The 16,613-nt window shown below is 32.1% G+C and overlaps 1 protein-coding gene across 8 annotated transcripts in view; it reads right to left on the bottom strand.

The window, feature by feature from the left end:
* Positions 1-16,613, bottom strand: part of LOC118188061 (cilia- and flagella-associated protein 206) — a 77,524-nt gene that overhangs the window by 10,863 nt on the left and 50,048 nt on the right. For 7 of the 8 annotated variants that reach the window (XM_085813976.1, XM_085813978.1, XM_085813975.1 and 4 more), the window contains 3 exons: positions 12,457-12,684; positions 8,045-8,167; positions 7,547-7,687 (listed from right to left, as the gene is read on the bottom strand). In XM_085813976.1, the coding sequence (XP_085670102.1) occupies positions 7,547-7,687; positions 8,045-8,167; positions 12,457-12,684 (492 nt within the window). The remainder of the gene's footprint in view (positions 1-7,546; positions 7,688-8,044; positions 8,168-12,456; positions 12,685-16,613) is intronic. The other variant, XM_085813977.1, reaches the window with a different exon arrangement.

Genomic DNA, 16,613 nt, shown 5'->3' on the forward strand with positions numbered 1-16,613 from the left:
AGAGTGTCGCTATGGTAAACAAATACTACAGTGAATTTTAAAGAATGCATTTATTCTATTGTGGTTTATGCGTTGTCGGCAAAGTAGATTTAATTCAATCCAATAAGTTTAAATGAAATGCAAGAAAAAATGTGTATAATTTAATATTCCGATACAAGGAAGTCATATGGTGTACACGTCAGATTTTTTTATATAGACTTATTCATTTATTATCAGTGTGCATCTCAGTGAAAGGAGAGAAAAATCTGTCTCTCGCACTCCCACAAAACGTCTTAAGTAACTGAATTAAAATCATCTGACATCAAATACCCAGACTAAAGTAAATTTTCATTTCACCAGTTGGTCAAGGGAAATTATTTTCCTTTTTATTCTTTCTTCATTTTATGTACCTTTCAACTGGTTCGAACGTGCTTTTATTTTTTAATAATTAATACAGATGTGATAAAAATCATCATGAAAACTTTGGCTCCTGGAATCTTTGATTTTTTTTTTAACTTTTCGCAGTTATTATTTATTTATTTATTTTTTTTTTTTAATTTTTAATTTTTAAGCACATTAAAGTCATTGGGAAAGGGCTCCGGAAAATTTTTGCATAGGGGACCAAGAGTTGTAGTTACGCCACTGGTCCAATCCCTGTCTAACTGTAATGGACATGGTAACTGAATGATTGTAATTGATGCACTATGTAGCTGTAACCGCATCTCGGCCCTCATATACCTTCCAGTAATTTTGAGAAGCATACTAGAAATCTCTCGAAGGCCAGGAGGAAACAACAGAAAGCCGACGAGAGCATCAGTTTTTGAGTTGATGTAGCTGTTAGCTCAGTGTGAGTGGGGAGTACTGAGATATCTCGGAGTTAGCTTTGCTCTTTAGATGCCCTGTGCAGTGCATTGTGTTTAGCATTCTTAATAGTTTGAAGTGTTACTACTGATTGTACTCTGTGATACCGTGAACACCTGTACGAGTATTTCTGTGGAAAGTTCCAGAACTCTGAAGTGTTTCTGTTTATGAAATAAATTTTATCAACCTATCATCGAACTTTTGTGCATTCAGTCTGTTAAGAACCCGTACCCATGCAACAGTATTATAACCATTAATTCTAACGTGACTCACTTCACAAAAATTTATTATAAGCATTTCACTGTCCTTGGAATAAAAAAGAGAAAGAGAAAACAGTCAAATTGAAAAGCAGAATTTAAGAGCTATTACAAATTAAAGCCATAATTTATTTTTTATGTATATATAAAAGATAAAATCTCCATAGTAATCCTGAACACGCAGAAGGCCTTGAATGTAAGGATTTACAATGGAAGAAAGTACAATGAAAAGAAGTATTAAATTGGTTTAGTATGAATTTACTGTAACCTTCAGTTGATTATGAGCTTTGTATGTGTACTCACAACAAGTATGAAGGTGAGCTGATGACAAATATTAAGATTATACGAAATTTCTACATGAAAATGTAAATTTATCAGTAGGCATTTTAATTTTATAAGTAAATTTTGAGGAAATGCACTTTTTTATTCAATATTTATCTATTCACAATTATTTAAAAGCATAATAATCAAGAACTTCATTAAATAATATCCAGCTCACAAAGCTTTAATTTTTTGTTGAAAATGAACAAAATGCACTTCTTAAATTATTTAATAAAATATGGTATCAAAATAAGTAACATAATTTACAAAGAAAATAATAAAAATATTAAAAATATACATGATTTTCGATGAAAGTTCTGTTACTGCATATTAGAAGTAAAATTAAGTAAAATGACATGCATGAATAGGTTTATAATCTTGGCAAAAACACCCAAAGATAAATACAAAGTATTAACTCTATTTTGTTTTTATTTTATTACAATAGAATCTTGATATGAAAATTTCTCCTCTAAAATGTTTGATTTGATATAGCATTCCAGTGCTATCTAAATATATTTCCATTTAGTATCCTATAAAATATTTTCCTATTCCACCTGCACCATCACTATTGATAATCTATACTGATAAACCATACTAAACTTTGAAAGATAGTTTTGGGCAACTGTTAAAATAAAAAAAAAAGTTTCAGATTTAAAATTTTTTTTAGCATTTCCATGAAAAATGTGTATATTGTGTTTTACTGCACTATAACAATGCAAAGCTTCATCTTGTGCATTTGGAAAATGAAAATCTGAAGAGATCTAGAAGTATTCTTAGTTGATGCAGCCTGGATAGTAAAATAATTGCTACATCAATTCATTAATTGATAAAACAAATCAAATTACCATTAATATGTGTTACTGTTTTTGTCTGGTTTGCGATGATTTATATTTCACATAAATCTAATTTTAACCCCCCCCCATAAACACGACTTTATATGCAGAAATATTTATGTAAGGTCGAAAGAATGTAACTGAAATAACGGGTTTAAATTTTTTTAAACCTGCTTAAATGTTTTTAAACCTTTTAAACCTCAGGATCTCTCAGCACCTTACCAAAATTATAGCAGTCTCACCTGCTAAAAAGGAAACTTGGGTGTAAATACCCTACCGAAGTTCTCCAGATAAATGCAAACTTTCAACTGCCTGTCTGTCTTCCTTGCTGGCTCTTCGCCATGATAAGGAAGTAGCTGATTGGCTCACAGAGAAATACACAACAATTACAGTTTGCATTCATCTGCTGATGACTGAATTCTGCATTTCAGAAAATTGCTGAAGCTGTGACAAAACATATTTTGTATGTTAAGGAAGCTAAATTAGTTCTATAAAAATCAAAAATATATATCACAGATCACAGATCATTGTAATAATTTGTTAATTTGATAAGCTTGGTGTTTGTCAAGTTTTTTTAACACAAATCCTATTCTCTCCAACAAAGTTCTAATAAGCCCACCTGGAAGCATTTCCTAAACTTCTTCAGTTGTATTAATGTATGCATAAACTAAACCTTTCTGACAGCTTTATGTTTTCTGAAGATTTTCTAGACTTGAAAGTAGAAAAATGTTGCTTTTGGACCCATAACATTAATAAATGGTACTCAACGTCAGCGCTACGTTTTCTGAAGCCCGGTGCAATCATTGTGATTCTAAAATTTCGCTGCCCTTCAACTATGCTGCACCTGTTGCAGCATCACTGGCAGCCAGTGGCGTAGCGAGGGGGGGAAAGGGGGTGTATGATGCCCAGGGCGCCGCTCCCAGAGGGGCGCCAAATGGTCTCCAAACAAGATTTTACGGAAAATTTCAGTTTTTATTTTGATCAATTTCTGGAAAATATATTTAAAATTAATAATTATTGTAATATAATTAATTATTTATTTTCTTGGTTTGTCTGATAAAATGTGCAATAAAATGTTTGCAGTACATCAACAAAATATCTCCGCATACAAAACATTATTTCTGATCACTTTATTTCTCTAAAATTGAGATATTTTCTTTTTAATGAAATGCGCATATAGCTCCCGTTTTTTATTTTAAAACGATAACACGACCTTGTCCCAAATTTCTCAAATATATCCAGTTTTCAAAACCGATTCCATAGTCTGGAAATGATATTTTTGAAAACTCCTAACACTTCCACTACAATGGATTTCGTTAGACTCTTTTGTAAACGACTGATGGCCTTCCTGACTACCGATTCAACTAAGTCAGCTTGCTAAGACATCGTATATTCACTGCTACAAAGCATTCAACGAGTGTCAATTGTTTTTAATCTCCTATTACAAAGGAATGCTGCAGGTCGCTCCTTACTCCTTATCTAATACGCATAGTTTTCGACGTAACAGACTAAATTTGCATATTTTGTAATGGTTATAATTTTCCTTTATAATCTCTTCTATTTCTCTTTTTAAAATGGTTGTCGATTATATGGTTATTTCATACCGAACTCACAATATTCCCTAATTGTTTTGAGCAGTGAATGTGACTGCAAGATATTACTCCACAGTAGCAAAGAAATAGAACCTGATTACAGATCTATTACAGAACTCCATTACAGATCTATGGAGAAAATGTTTTTCCAATCCTAAGAGTCGCACTTCAAATACTCCTTACTATTTCATTATCAAATTATGTACGTTCGTTCAGCAAATTAAAATAAATTTTGACTATTTACAATCAACGGTGGGACAAGATCCCCTAAGTCATCTAGCATTTTTAAATGTGGAAAGAGAAAAATTTGAAATGATAGACTTTGATGAAGTAATTTATAAATTTCCTTCATCTAAGGCAAGAAAAATGTATACATAGTAATTAATTGTATTAATGTATTATGATATTATATAACCATTAAAAAATATATCTACTTATCTGTAATATATATTAAACTTTTAATTGTTTAAAAATTGTACTTTTCTAAAAACAGTTACATAAATATGTAAAATAAATACAGTTAAAAGTCGTTAATTCGGACACCCATAATCCGGAATGATCTATAATCCGGACCTCAAAGCTAAAATCTTTCTGCGCATGCGCCGCATTGACGCATGCGCATAGGCGTTTTACTCGTGCGCGCAAGACATTTACGACTGCGCATATGCGTCTGCGCAAGTGCAGAATACGTTTTCGCGTGCGCGTTTAATATATAACGGACGGTATAAGCTAAAATTATCTAATTATCTATTTCAGTTAATGTTGATGATTGCGTTGTTCTTTAATCTTCGAATTGGATCCGGCTTATTATTTTTTGCAGACTGTAAGAGCAATTTTCTAAAAGTAAGCTTGAACTTTCGATTATGTCAAATATAATTTCCGATGCTGGAGCTTCCAAAGGATCTAGAAAACGAAAGTATGTTTCGATGTCCATCAAACAAAAAACGAATTGCTACAAAAAATGGATAAAGGCATATTCTTTGTTTATCTAACCGTTCCGAAATCTGTTTATCAATTTCACGCTGCTCTGCGCGGGGGGGGGGACGTCGCGGCGCGCAATGAACTGGAAGTTGATTTGTCAACACTATCCTTATCTTCAGGGCAGATGTTTTTATTTTATTCGGCTTATAATTCCTTACTAAATGTAGTATTTAATTTCGATGTACTCCGTCTTTGATATGATTTAAATAAAATTCCTCGTCATTATAAATATCACGAATACAAATCAAATAGTTTTCTGGTTGCAATTTTCTAATTTCGGCTATGCGTAAGGTATGCTTTACGCATCCGCGCGTTGAAAGAAATGTTTAATAAAGTAAACAAATAAATATTAGGCTTCTTTTTTGGTAAATTTTGATACCCTTTAGATCATAATTGCTCATTATTTTATAAATTACGGTTTCATATTTTTAATTTTATAATTTCTGCATGCCATCTTACCAGATTTAAACTGATGATCTATAATCCGGAAAAAAAGATAATCCGGAATCGCCGAAGTCCCGACGAGTCCGGATTAAAGACTTTTGACTGTAATACCTTTTTAACTAATTCCAGATCATCATATGTTTGATTTTTCAGCCCAACACAGATACATTTCCGAATCCAGTGCTAGTGTAGTTAGGTAGTGACTATTCTTAACATGTTTTAGAGTATTTTTATGGCAGTTTCAGCATTTTGTTACTGTTTGCATTATTTTCTTATTACAAATATATTCTATACATTATATTACTGTAAGTGTTTTGGGGGGGGGCGCCAAAAAGATATTTTGCCCTGGGCGCCAGTTATGCTCGCTACGCCACTGCTGGCAGCAGCCATAATCGTAATACGCATACATTAATAAAGGTCTTGCAATATTAACACAAATAGCACTTTTCTATGCTAACTAAGATTTTTATTTTTAATTTTATGGTAAAAACTAATGAGAGAATACATTTCCATTTCCAAAAATAATGATTAAAAATTAGATTTATAAAACACTAGATTTTTTTGGGGGGGAATATTTAATTACCTAGTCTCTTTCCTATAATGAATATTTTTTTTTTTTTTTGAGAAATAAAATAGTTTGAAAATTAATATACGTATTCTTTTAATTGTGAGATATCATTTTAAAATGTATTTGAATATTAATGACATTGAAAACAAAATCGTCTACACTGCAATTAGAAATTCGTAAAATAAATTCTTAACCTGTAACTGAAAAAACAAAAATATATTAGAAGAGTTATTGCAGTGAATAAGTTTAAATATTGAATGTTTCTAAAGTAAAAAGTATTATTCAAAAAGTGATAAAATTCAAAATGAGAGAAAATTTGGGAGATCTTCAAATATGTTCTCTCAAATACAATGCAGTATAGAAAACAGGCTCTTTCAGATTTGTAACAGAACTTTATTAATTTTACAGACCATTTGTTAATTCATAGACTATTGAAGTATTAATCTGATATACTGTGTATAATAGCCAACTGGAAAAAAAAATATGTCTGTGAAAGATCAGAAAACTTTAACTTTGTATTTAAATCTATGAAAATTTGGCATTCAGACAACTAGATTGGGGTAATATTTGCTGATGGAAGATAATTTAACATCTTTGAAAATGGTGAACATTTGGCAAAGAAGACCCAAAGAAAAAATTCAAGAAATTCACTTACCTATTAATAACAGAATGTAGTGGAACAGGATTTAAAATATGATGTCCATGCTGCTCATTGGATCTATAATCTTAAATCTTTTAAAGATCTAATGAATAAGTGGAGACATACTGATATTTTTTAATGAAATTTGAAACAACCAATGTGAAATTTAATCTGCTTAAATAATTCCAAATTCTATCCTGTCAATGTTTCTAAACATATTTGCTATGAATTGTGATTTTTGGCTGTTGTTTGATTGTCCTTCAAAATTCAAAACACATCTTCTGTGTTTACAATTGAATTTTATTGAATATTATTTGCAAAAATGCGAAAGCAGAATTTGAAAATTTGAAACAAACTCGAAAACAAAGTATTTCTTTAAAACAATAACTAAAGTTAGAAATACAAAATGTGCAGAGAAAGTTTAGATTATTATAATATTATTTTTTTTTTAAATCTTGCTGAATCCATACCATAACGATTAATTGGGTTTTAAAAGTGAATAGTAATCGAAATATGAGTAAATTCTTAGAATATGCTTTTCGACTTTTATTTGATAGAACAAAATAAGCGTCCACTCACTTATGTGACATGATTTCTCCTTTTAAAAAAAATTACTAATTTTATCATTATTACTTTATTCTTGCAAAAAATATTTAGTACAAAAAAACTTTATATTTTCAAGAAAACTATATTTCATAGTTTAAGTTTGATGAATTTAAAATTTCTCTTATTTTGTTAAAAGCAAAAAGTGTCTGACCAACTTTTTAACATAATTTAATTAAGATCTGATTATTATAAAGCGCATATTGTTTCTGGTTTGGTTTCCAAAACATCTGTTAATTCATTTCTTTATTTATTTATATTTATTTTAAGTTAAAAAAATATTTATACAGCTTTTAAAAAAATATGCATCAAAGAACAAAGATTTCTGAAAAGTTATATTACAATGTATAATAATTTAATATATCACATTCAAAAGTTTGTCATTCTTATCTATATAAAATACTTTGTTTAGTAATCATTAAATGTATACAGAAATCAAAATGAAGCAGAAAAAAACTAATACTTACGTATTTTATAGCCTGTTTTCGAAGATTCCACTGATTCCAGTTATATGTGTAGTCAATATTTGTTTCTGTTGGGTGAAGAATTGTTTGAACTGAACAATCAGATATAAAAATTGGCCTTACTTGAAGAAATTTGATATTGTTCTAAAACAGATTAATTAAATATTAATGCATATTTTTCTGAAATTGACTAAAAATATTTATATTTCCTTTTAAAAAATGCATTATAATTGCATGTATTGTACATACAATTACATTGCAAATACATATAAATTACATTAAAAAAATTCTAAAAAAAGATTATCTTATATACATAAACTATTTATTTACTTACATACTGGAAATAATTAGTTCAGGATAATATTAAAAATAATAATTTTGTAAATTGCCATACATAAATTAGCACACTTATTTCGCAAATGTTATAAAATAATTACTCATAAAACTATGAAATCAGAAATATTTTGTTACCGTATTTACATGTTGAAAATATTTTGTTACCGTATTTGCCGGCGCATAAGATGCACTTTTTTCTTTGAAAATAGGTCTGAAAAACGGAATGCGTCTTATACACCAATACTGCATCATATACATCATCTGTGAATGGGTCAGTTCCATGAGATACTGTGAAAATAGAGAAAATGGTTAAATCATTTAAGAAGTGTGACATTAGTAATTCACTGGATGATACAGAGGACAATTTGTTGTATGAGGACTCAGATGCTGATTTAGAAGAGGTTTCTTCATTTAGCTCTGGAGATGAGTGTGTGGGTTTGGACGAAGGAGATTAAAAGGTGTTCTTTCCCAGATAAATCGGGTATTTGCAGAAAGTATTACTTTGCATTTGTATTACTTTATATTTAAAACATTGTAAATTCATTATAATGATCAGTATTAAAGTTTTATCCTTCAAAAATGAGCACAAAAAAAAAAAAAAAAAAAAGGTGCGTTTTATAGGCCGATGCGCCTTATACGCCGGCAAATACAGTAATTAAAATACTTATAAAGTAAAACACTACCTTCATATTTAATCAGTAGTACAGTGTGTTGAGTAATTACAATAAATTTGTGCATTAATTCATCTTTTAATTTTCTCTTTATAAAAGATTAAAAAAAAAGGCCAGATTTATTTTCTGAAAAAGTTTCAGCTTAAAGATAGTGACTAAGCTATAAAATGGCACCTCAGAACAATCAATAAATTTATTCACCAGCCGATTAGTTGGTAGAACTCTTATATTCTGGTGTGTCTTTTCCTGCTTCCCAATCAGTTGGTATTTTATTTTCTTTCAGTCACTAGTTGGTAAGCTGGATATAGCTATACAATTCATACTGCTAAACAGATGAAGACAAACTATGTGTGGTTTGTAAAACCTGTTATTTGTGCTTGTCGTTAGATCTGTATTACATCAATACCAATCATTTCAATCTATGCCCCTCCCCCCCCCCAAAAAAAAACTTGTATTGTTTTCATGTGAAAATTCATCTTATTAAATTAAAGTTGTAAACAAAATTATTATTGTGATTTTAATTAAGAGATTACACTGCAAGCCATGCCTTTAGCAAGGGCCCCCAAAAAAGTCACAGAAGAAGGATGTGTTCTTCATGATGTAAGTTATGCACTTTTGTAATGGTGTGCACAATTAAATTGCTTGTTTTATTTGTAAGAAGTGAATATCAGTTTCAAAAGAATACAATTTAATGTTGCCATTGCAAAATGAATCATAAAGAAAAATTTGAAATGTTAGAAAGGTAATCTGAGGGAAGAAAATTTACTCTTTTGAAAGTCTTGCTTACGGCAACAAAATGTTCTTATGGAATCAAATAAATCCAGTGAAGCAATATTTCATGGAAATTTTGCTGTTGTGCACATCATTGCAAAAATATCAAAACCATCCATTAGCAGTGAATTTATTAAAGATTAAATTATTATTGATTAAATATGCTGAATTTTTTGGTTCTGACAAACAATAACTATTTAAAAATATTAGTTTGTCAACCAACACAGTAGCATAACATTTTAACAAAATCACTTGTGATTTATGATGTCATTTAAATTGTAGATTTTGCGGCATTCTCAGAAGATAGTTTTCAGTAATTTTTCTCTAAGGCTACAAACATTATCAAACTTAAAAAGCTATCAAGTGTCAAGCTGCAGCAAAAAATAGAGAAATGTATTATTATTTACATACAATCATGTTTATTTTTTCCTTCACATGGCAATAAAAAATTTAATACATTAAGGAAAGAGAATAGGTTGTTGTTATTTGTTCTTAAGTCTTGTACCACTGGAGAAGTTTTCCCTGAAAATTCATAAGTTTTCATTATTAGTTCAGTTAATGTTAAAAGTAAGTTATAGTATATACAAATAGATATGCATTACATGATATGATTTTAATATTGCTTGATATCTAAATTCCTCATCCCTTTTAAAATTTTCTTTTGCATTAAAATATATAGTTAAGTATGATAACAATAGATTTCTTATCTGTTGGAGCACTTTTCTTGGTTTAGCATGGGGTTTAGATAAATTTATCTGAATTCTTAATGCCTCGGCAAGATTCCAAGTACAAAAAGACACATATTAATCAGAATAAAGGCTGATTAATTTAAAAAGATGTTATATGAAACACTTGACTAAAATTTAGTCATTATTTTCCTAATTTTTAAATATTCATTTATAATATCTCTGGAATAATACTGGCATTTACAATTATTAAAATTAAAAAAAATAGCATATGATGAACATATAAATGCATAATGATAATATAGGTACAGAAACACTTAGCTTTCTGTGGATTTGGATAATATTTAAAAGTCAAATATTATATGCAATTTTAAAATGTATGTTTATGACGTTTAATTGAGATATTCCTTTTGCTAAGAGTATACATTCTCAAGATGATAAAACCACGCATCTTGATTTAATTTAGGTCTTACCCCTCCCAATTTGCACTCTTTAACCAGAAAATAAGAATTAAAATTATTCTGCTGTCTATTACTTTACACTATAATAAACTGAATTTTATTTAAGGCTAAATACTGAAATTACGAAATTGAACCATCCTTTCAGCACAAAATAGCACTCATTAAATTTTCTGCAGAGAGAAAAAAAATTGATGCTCATAACAATTAAATTTCAGAGATGAACATGTTCAAAAATGTTTTTATGGAAATTTTGACAGTACAATGTTATTTCTTTATTCAAGAACTTTCCCGTAAAATTCAACTTTGACATGCTGAAAATCTACATTATAGGTGCATCACACTTGCTTTAATAACATAAAAAAATATTATAGTGTTACAATTTAATGTTCAAAAGCATGCATGTTATTTGCATAACATTTTTAATATTCTGGTTATCATATTAAGGAAAAAGCACGAATTACTCAAAAAGTTACCTGTAGAATTTAATGAAACTGACCCACTGTATACAACACATAGGAAGACATAAAATAACATGAAAAGAAATTACCAGACAATTATGGTGTTAAAGTAATAAGCATATATAGAAAATGAACAAATTAGATGTGTTAAAGTGTAGGAAAATTACCTTCAATATAGAGTATTATCTCCCCAAGAAGCAATACAGCACATACAGCGATGTGTGATGCTGTCAATTACACGGTTTATTAGTTTCATAAGAAGTGAGAGTCATTGGTCTTGAAAAGTAGTAGCAAGCATGGCAAGGGTCTGAAGAGGAGGACTGAGAACAGCTATAAGTCTTCAGAAAGCATCACAAATATGTTTTGTAAGATTCAAGTCCCAGTGATTGAGCTGGCTACTCTATGTGCTTGATTATTTGCTGCTGAAGATGATCATCCACCATTTCAGCCCTGTGTGGTCTAGTGTTATCATCCTGTAGCAGGAAATTGTCACTTATGCCACGGGCATAAGGCCATTTATGGTTCCATGTGGAAAAACATGAAGATCTGTGTGTCCACCCAAAGAGAAATGACCCCAAACACAGATGCTGCCTCCTACGTATGCATCTCTTTCACAGATGTTTGATCGATGATAATGTATTCCAGTTCTCAATTAAACATCCATTTCAAATCAAATAACACTTACTATTTCTTTGGAGGCTAAACCTGCACTCATCCGTACAAAGAACAGGCTCCCATTGATCAGCCATTCAGTGGACATGCTGACGTGCCCACCTTAAACATTCCCTTCTATGGCATGACATAAGCAGCACGCAAATGGCTGATCACCTCGCGTAAAGACCTCCTTCATGAAGCCCTCTATGCATGGTTGATATTGATACCAACCTTCCAATGGCTGCTACAAGGGAGGATCTGAGCTGAGTCAGAGTTGTGGTTCCATTCCTTTGTGCACAACAAATATCAGTCATCATTGTGCATCGTTGGCCGTCCTTGGCTGAACCTCCTGGATGCGAATCTGTGCCAAAGTCTATGAACCACAGATGGACTCACATTTTGCTATTGTTTTGCTATCTGTCTAACTTTAACCTCCCTCTAGTCTCCCAATAGCTCCCCAATTATCCGGGAAAATGATATCTGGAAGTCATTGTTGCTATCACAGATTTCTTATCTCAGTATTACAGCGAAATCTGTAGGCTTGGCTCTCAAACATGCAATTTTATGCTCCTCGCAGATGACATTCTGACTGCAGTGCTACTAATTTGCATACTGCAGATTTACTCAGCAACTCTTATTTGGCAACATATTCATATTTTTATGGATTGGTTTATTTTTTAATGCATTATCGGTATTTTTGTGATTTTTCCTTAATTTTTTTAAAGCAGTGCATATAATTTTCAATGTATATTAATTTCCATTATTTAAGTTCTTTATTGCACATGAAAAACTTACATTGCTGAAATTAACATATACTGAACTAAAACTAAATATTATTATGAGAAGCCTAATATTTAGAAATAAAAAACCACTTACTATAATTGGAAGCTGAAATAATGCCTCCATTCTTAAAGTTATAATAAATTCTGGCATAATCATCATATAATTTCTTGTTGCTGCTATGCATTCATTTGGTTTCACTTTAAAACTTTCCATTGCCTCTTCGCTTGAAAATCCATAGCATAAACCTTTATACATAACAATTCCTAAGTATCTCTTTGAAGGTAAAAGCACTCCTGTAGTACAAAACCAAGCGCAATACCCCTTAAATAAAATAAGAAGAAATTAAATTATGTTATTAGAGCAAATATGCATAATACATACACACACACATAAAACAAAACAAAACAAACAAACAAAAAAAAAAAAAAAAAAAAAAAACCTTTGCAATGCTTTAAGCAACTTTTATAAAATTAATAGTCTACTACTCACTTAAAATCAATGATACAAACTGAAACTGCCATTCCATTTATTAGCGTTTACTGTCTAATGAAAACAATGTTCACTTCACTCCGTGAATATTAATACTGCATACCAGAATGATTTAATCATTTACTCGGGAGTGAGGAATTGACCAAATTTTGGTTGTTAGCATACTGAGAACCAAATAATTTTCTATCCAGCACAATGTTGAGTAGAATTTTCTTATTTCTGCATAATGAACATCATACTGCATACAAACAGAAAACTTAAATTTTCAACTTAAAAAGGCATCTTTGCATAACATTTAAGTTGGTGTTTCCTAAATATCGGTTACGAGCTCTCAGGAGGGGGGGTGAAGACACATATCATGAATCGAAAACTAATTCTCATAACATTATAATAAAGCAATTACGTAATACTTTAATCTAATTAAAAGCACCATTAAATTGATTTCTGCTTTGAACAGATACCAGTTAAAACTGAACTTATAACCTGAAAGTTTGGAACAGTTGAATATGCTCTATCTCTAGTGTGTAGGGTTTATATTTATTTTAACTAACATTTATTTTAAGTTTAAACTATCTTTCCTGTCAAGCCTTACTTTCCCCTGGAACTGCCAATGCCAGAATATGTAAATTTTAGTAGAACGCGCAAGCATTCAAATTATCAGCGGAAGTATTCTGATTTAAATAGAAGGAAACGAGTTCGGTGTGTGATATTCTTACTTAGCGAGCGCGGAGGTAGTTAGCGAGAATTGAAGAACCCCGCGTTGCGGCCTATGTGCTTGGCGGGAAGTAGTGTTAATCGTTCCAGTGAGCTTCAAGTCTGCTGAATTAGCAGCGGTATTGTAAAACGCGGTGAGTTAGTTATTTTAGAGAACCTCGTAGTTAGAACCTTGTCTTTAGTTTCTTTTCAGGTTATTATTTTTATTTGACTGCCGAGTTGGCACCGTCTGTAAGCGTCAAGAGAACGCAATTGTAATTTATTACGTTGAATAAAAAGGGACTTAAACCCTTCACAAGGCTCTATTTTTTATACAAGTTTTTACAGTCACCTCTTGGCTGCGTGCAAGTTGGAGGCGCGCAACGTTATATTGGCGCCCGAACAGTTATCGAACTGAAATGGCCGAAAACTGGATGGAAGCCGCTGGACAACACCAAGAAATGACAAGTCAGTTAGAAGGATTTGGATACCTGGTCCAGACTTTGAGAGCGTCAATCAAGCCAAACGTCTATTTCGACGGAAAAAATTCGGTGTCCGTATTTTTAGAAGGTCTAGAAAACCACTTTCAGCTCTACCCTGTGCCTGAAAGACAAAAAGTTGCCATCGCCACATCAGCACTAAGAGGACAGGCCGCGCTATGGTGGAAAAACATAGGAAAATTTCTACTAGGTGAATTTGGAAGCTCGACATATATATTTGACAATTTCAAAAAATCGTTAGTAAAGGCCTTCCCCATAGTGAAAGATCGCGCACGGCTGGAAGCCGAACTATATAGTTTCTACCAACGGGATACAGCAGAATTGACGGACTTTATTTTACGAAAAATCAAGCTAACGGATATGCTGTATGGAAAAAAAAACCGATGCGGATATTTCTGAAATAATATTACCAAGATTGTTACCCGCTGTCCAAGACTACTTTGAAATTAGAAACCCAAGCACATTGCAGGAACTTTTCGAATTGGCGGTGAAGTTTCAAAATCGCAGAATAGCGGAAAAAGCGAGAGGGGAAACATATTCCCAACATACCCGAAGGAAGGAGGAAACCAGAAATGGAAATCGCTCATATGGGGGAAAGAACTATCAAGCTAACGCATCGAAACTCGAAGGTCAAGGCCCAAAAAGAAAATTTGAAAATAAGCATCCGCGTACCCAGAAGACACAGATTGAAAGGAAAGCTTTAAACGACTAGAGGGGCCTGTGGAAGGGAGGGTCCAGACCCCGGAAGTTTTAAAAAAACCCTCAAATAGACATTTAAACACGGTCATCGTAAAAAACTCACAGCTACCAATTATACAAGTCCTGGTTGGCGATGTACAAGTAGAAGCCCTCATCGATACAGGAGCAGAAGGAAATTTTATAAGTGAAAAGTTCTTCAAAAAGAATTTTTATAGGATACGACTATTTAAAACCAAAAATACGGAAATTATAGCGGCGCAAGGAAAAACATGTCACTGCATCGGGAAATTATCATTAAACTTACAGGTAAAAGAGGAAAATCTCAAAGTATTAATTTTTGTGGTGAAAGACCTACAACACTCTCTTATTTTAGGTATGGACTTTTTAAGGGCCGCGAGGGCCAAATTAAATTTTCAAGATAGTTCCGTGGTGTTGGAGATGGACCAGAGGGTGGTGGAACCTGTGGAGACACCTGAAGTGGACCTTAGCCATCTGAATGACCATGAAAGTAAAGCAATACAGCAAGTGGTGAGTAATTTTTCTCATTTGTTTTCAGAAAAACCAGGAAACTGCCAGATAATAACTCACAAGATTCAATTAAATGCCGAAAAACCTTGTAGGACTAAACCGTATCGTTATGATAAACAAAAAGACCTAATCATCGAAGAACATATTCAGGAGATGTTAAAGAATAAAATAATAACGCCCATAAATAGTGAGTACGCGAGTCCAGTCGTACTATGTAGGAAAAAGAACGAGTTTCCTCCTTCGGATAAAAGGGCTTGGAGGTTTGCTATCGATTACAGAAAACTAAATAGAATTACTAAATTTCCAGTTTACCCTTTGCCGGTTATAGACGAGATCATTAGACAGATCAAATCGACAAGATATATGTCTACTTTGGACTTAACGTCTGGCTACTATCAAATAGCTATGAGATCCGAAGATATACATAAAACCGCGTTTATAACAAAATCGAGCACTTATGCATTTTTACGCATGCCCTTTGGGATGTGTGGGGCCCCATCAACATTCCAGAGAGCTATGGACATTGTTCTAAAGCCTGTCCTAGGAAAATCAACTTTAATTTATCTAGATGATATAATTATAACGAGTAGTACGTTGGAACAACACATTAATGACCTCGAACAAGTTTTTAAATTATTAAAAGAGGCCGGTCTTACAATTAACGCCTCAAAATGCAAGTTCGCAACTAAAGAACTTAAATATCTCGGTTATAAAATTTCGCAAAAGGGTATAGAAACGCAAGATTCAAAAATAAAAGCTATTCCCACCGCCCAACACCGCCAAGAAACTTTCTTCTTTCCTTGGATTATGTTCTTACTATCGATCTTTCATAAAAGATTTCGCTAATATTGTTGAACCACTCTTAGTAATCAAAAGAAAAAAGAGTAAGTTTACGTGGACAGCGGAAGCTAACACAGCTTTTGAAAGATTAAAAGAAGCGCTTATTAATGCCCCTGTTTTAAAATTCCCTGAGGGGGACGAAAACCTGGAAATTGCAGCAGATGCGTCAGACTATGCGGTGGGTGCGGTTCTTATGCAAAATAACCATCCGCTGGCATTTTTTAGTAAAACATTGAATCAGACACAAAGGAATTATACAGCTACAGAAAGAGAAACATTAGCCGTATTAATGGCTGTACACAAATTTCGAGTTTATTTCGGCAAATCGCCAGTAACAGTCTTTTCGGATCATGCGGCTGTTGGTAGACTTTACTCGGGAAAAAACCTAACGCCCAGGTTAATAAGATGGACTTTAAAACTCCAAGAATATAATATCACAATAAAATATAAACCGGGTAAGGAAAACAATGTAGCTGACGCACTTTCTCGTATAAAACTGGA

This window comes from Stegodyphus dumicola, chromosome 3 (assembly GCF_044657685.1).
Source record: "Stegodyphus dumicola isolate Sdum_Otavi_A_Nest chromosome 3, ASM4465768v1".
Classification (NCBI taxonomy): domain Eukaryota; kingdom Metazoa; phylum Arthropoda; class Arachnida; order Araneae; family Eresidae; genus Stegodyphus; species Stegodyphus dumicola.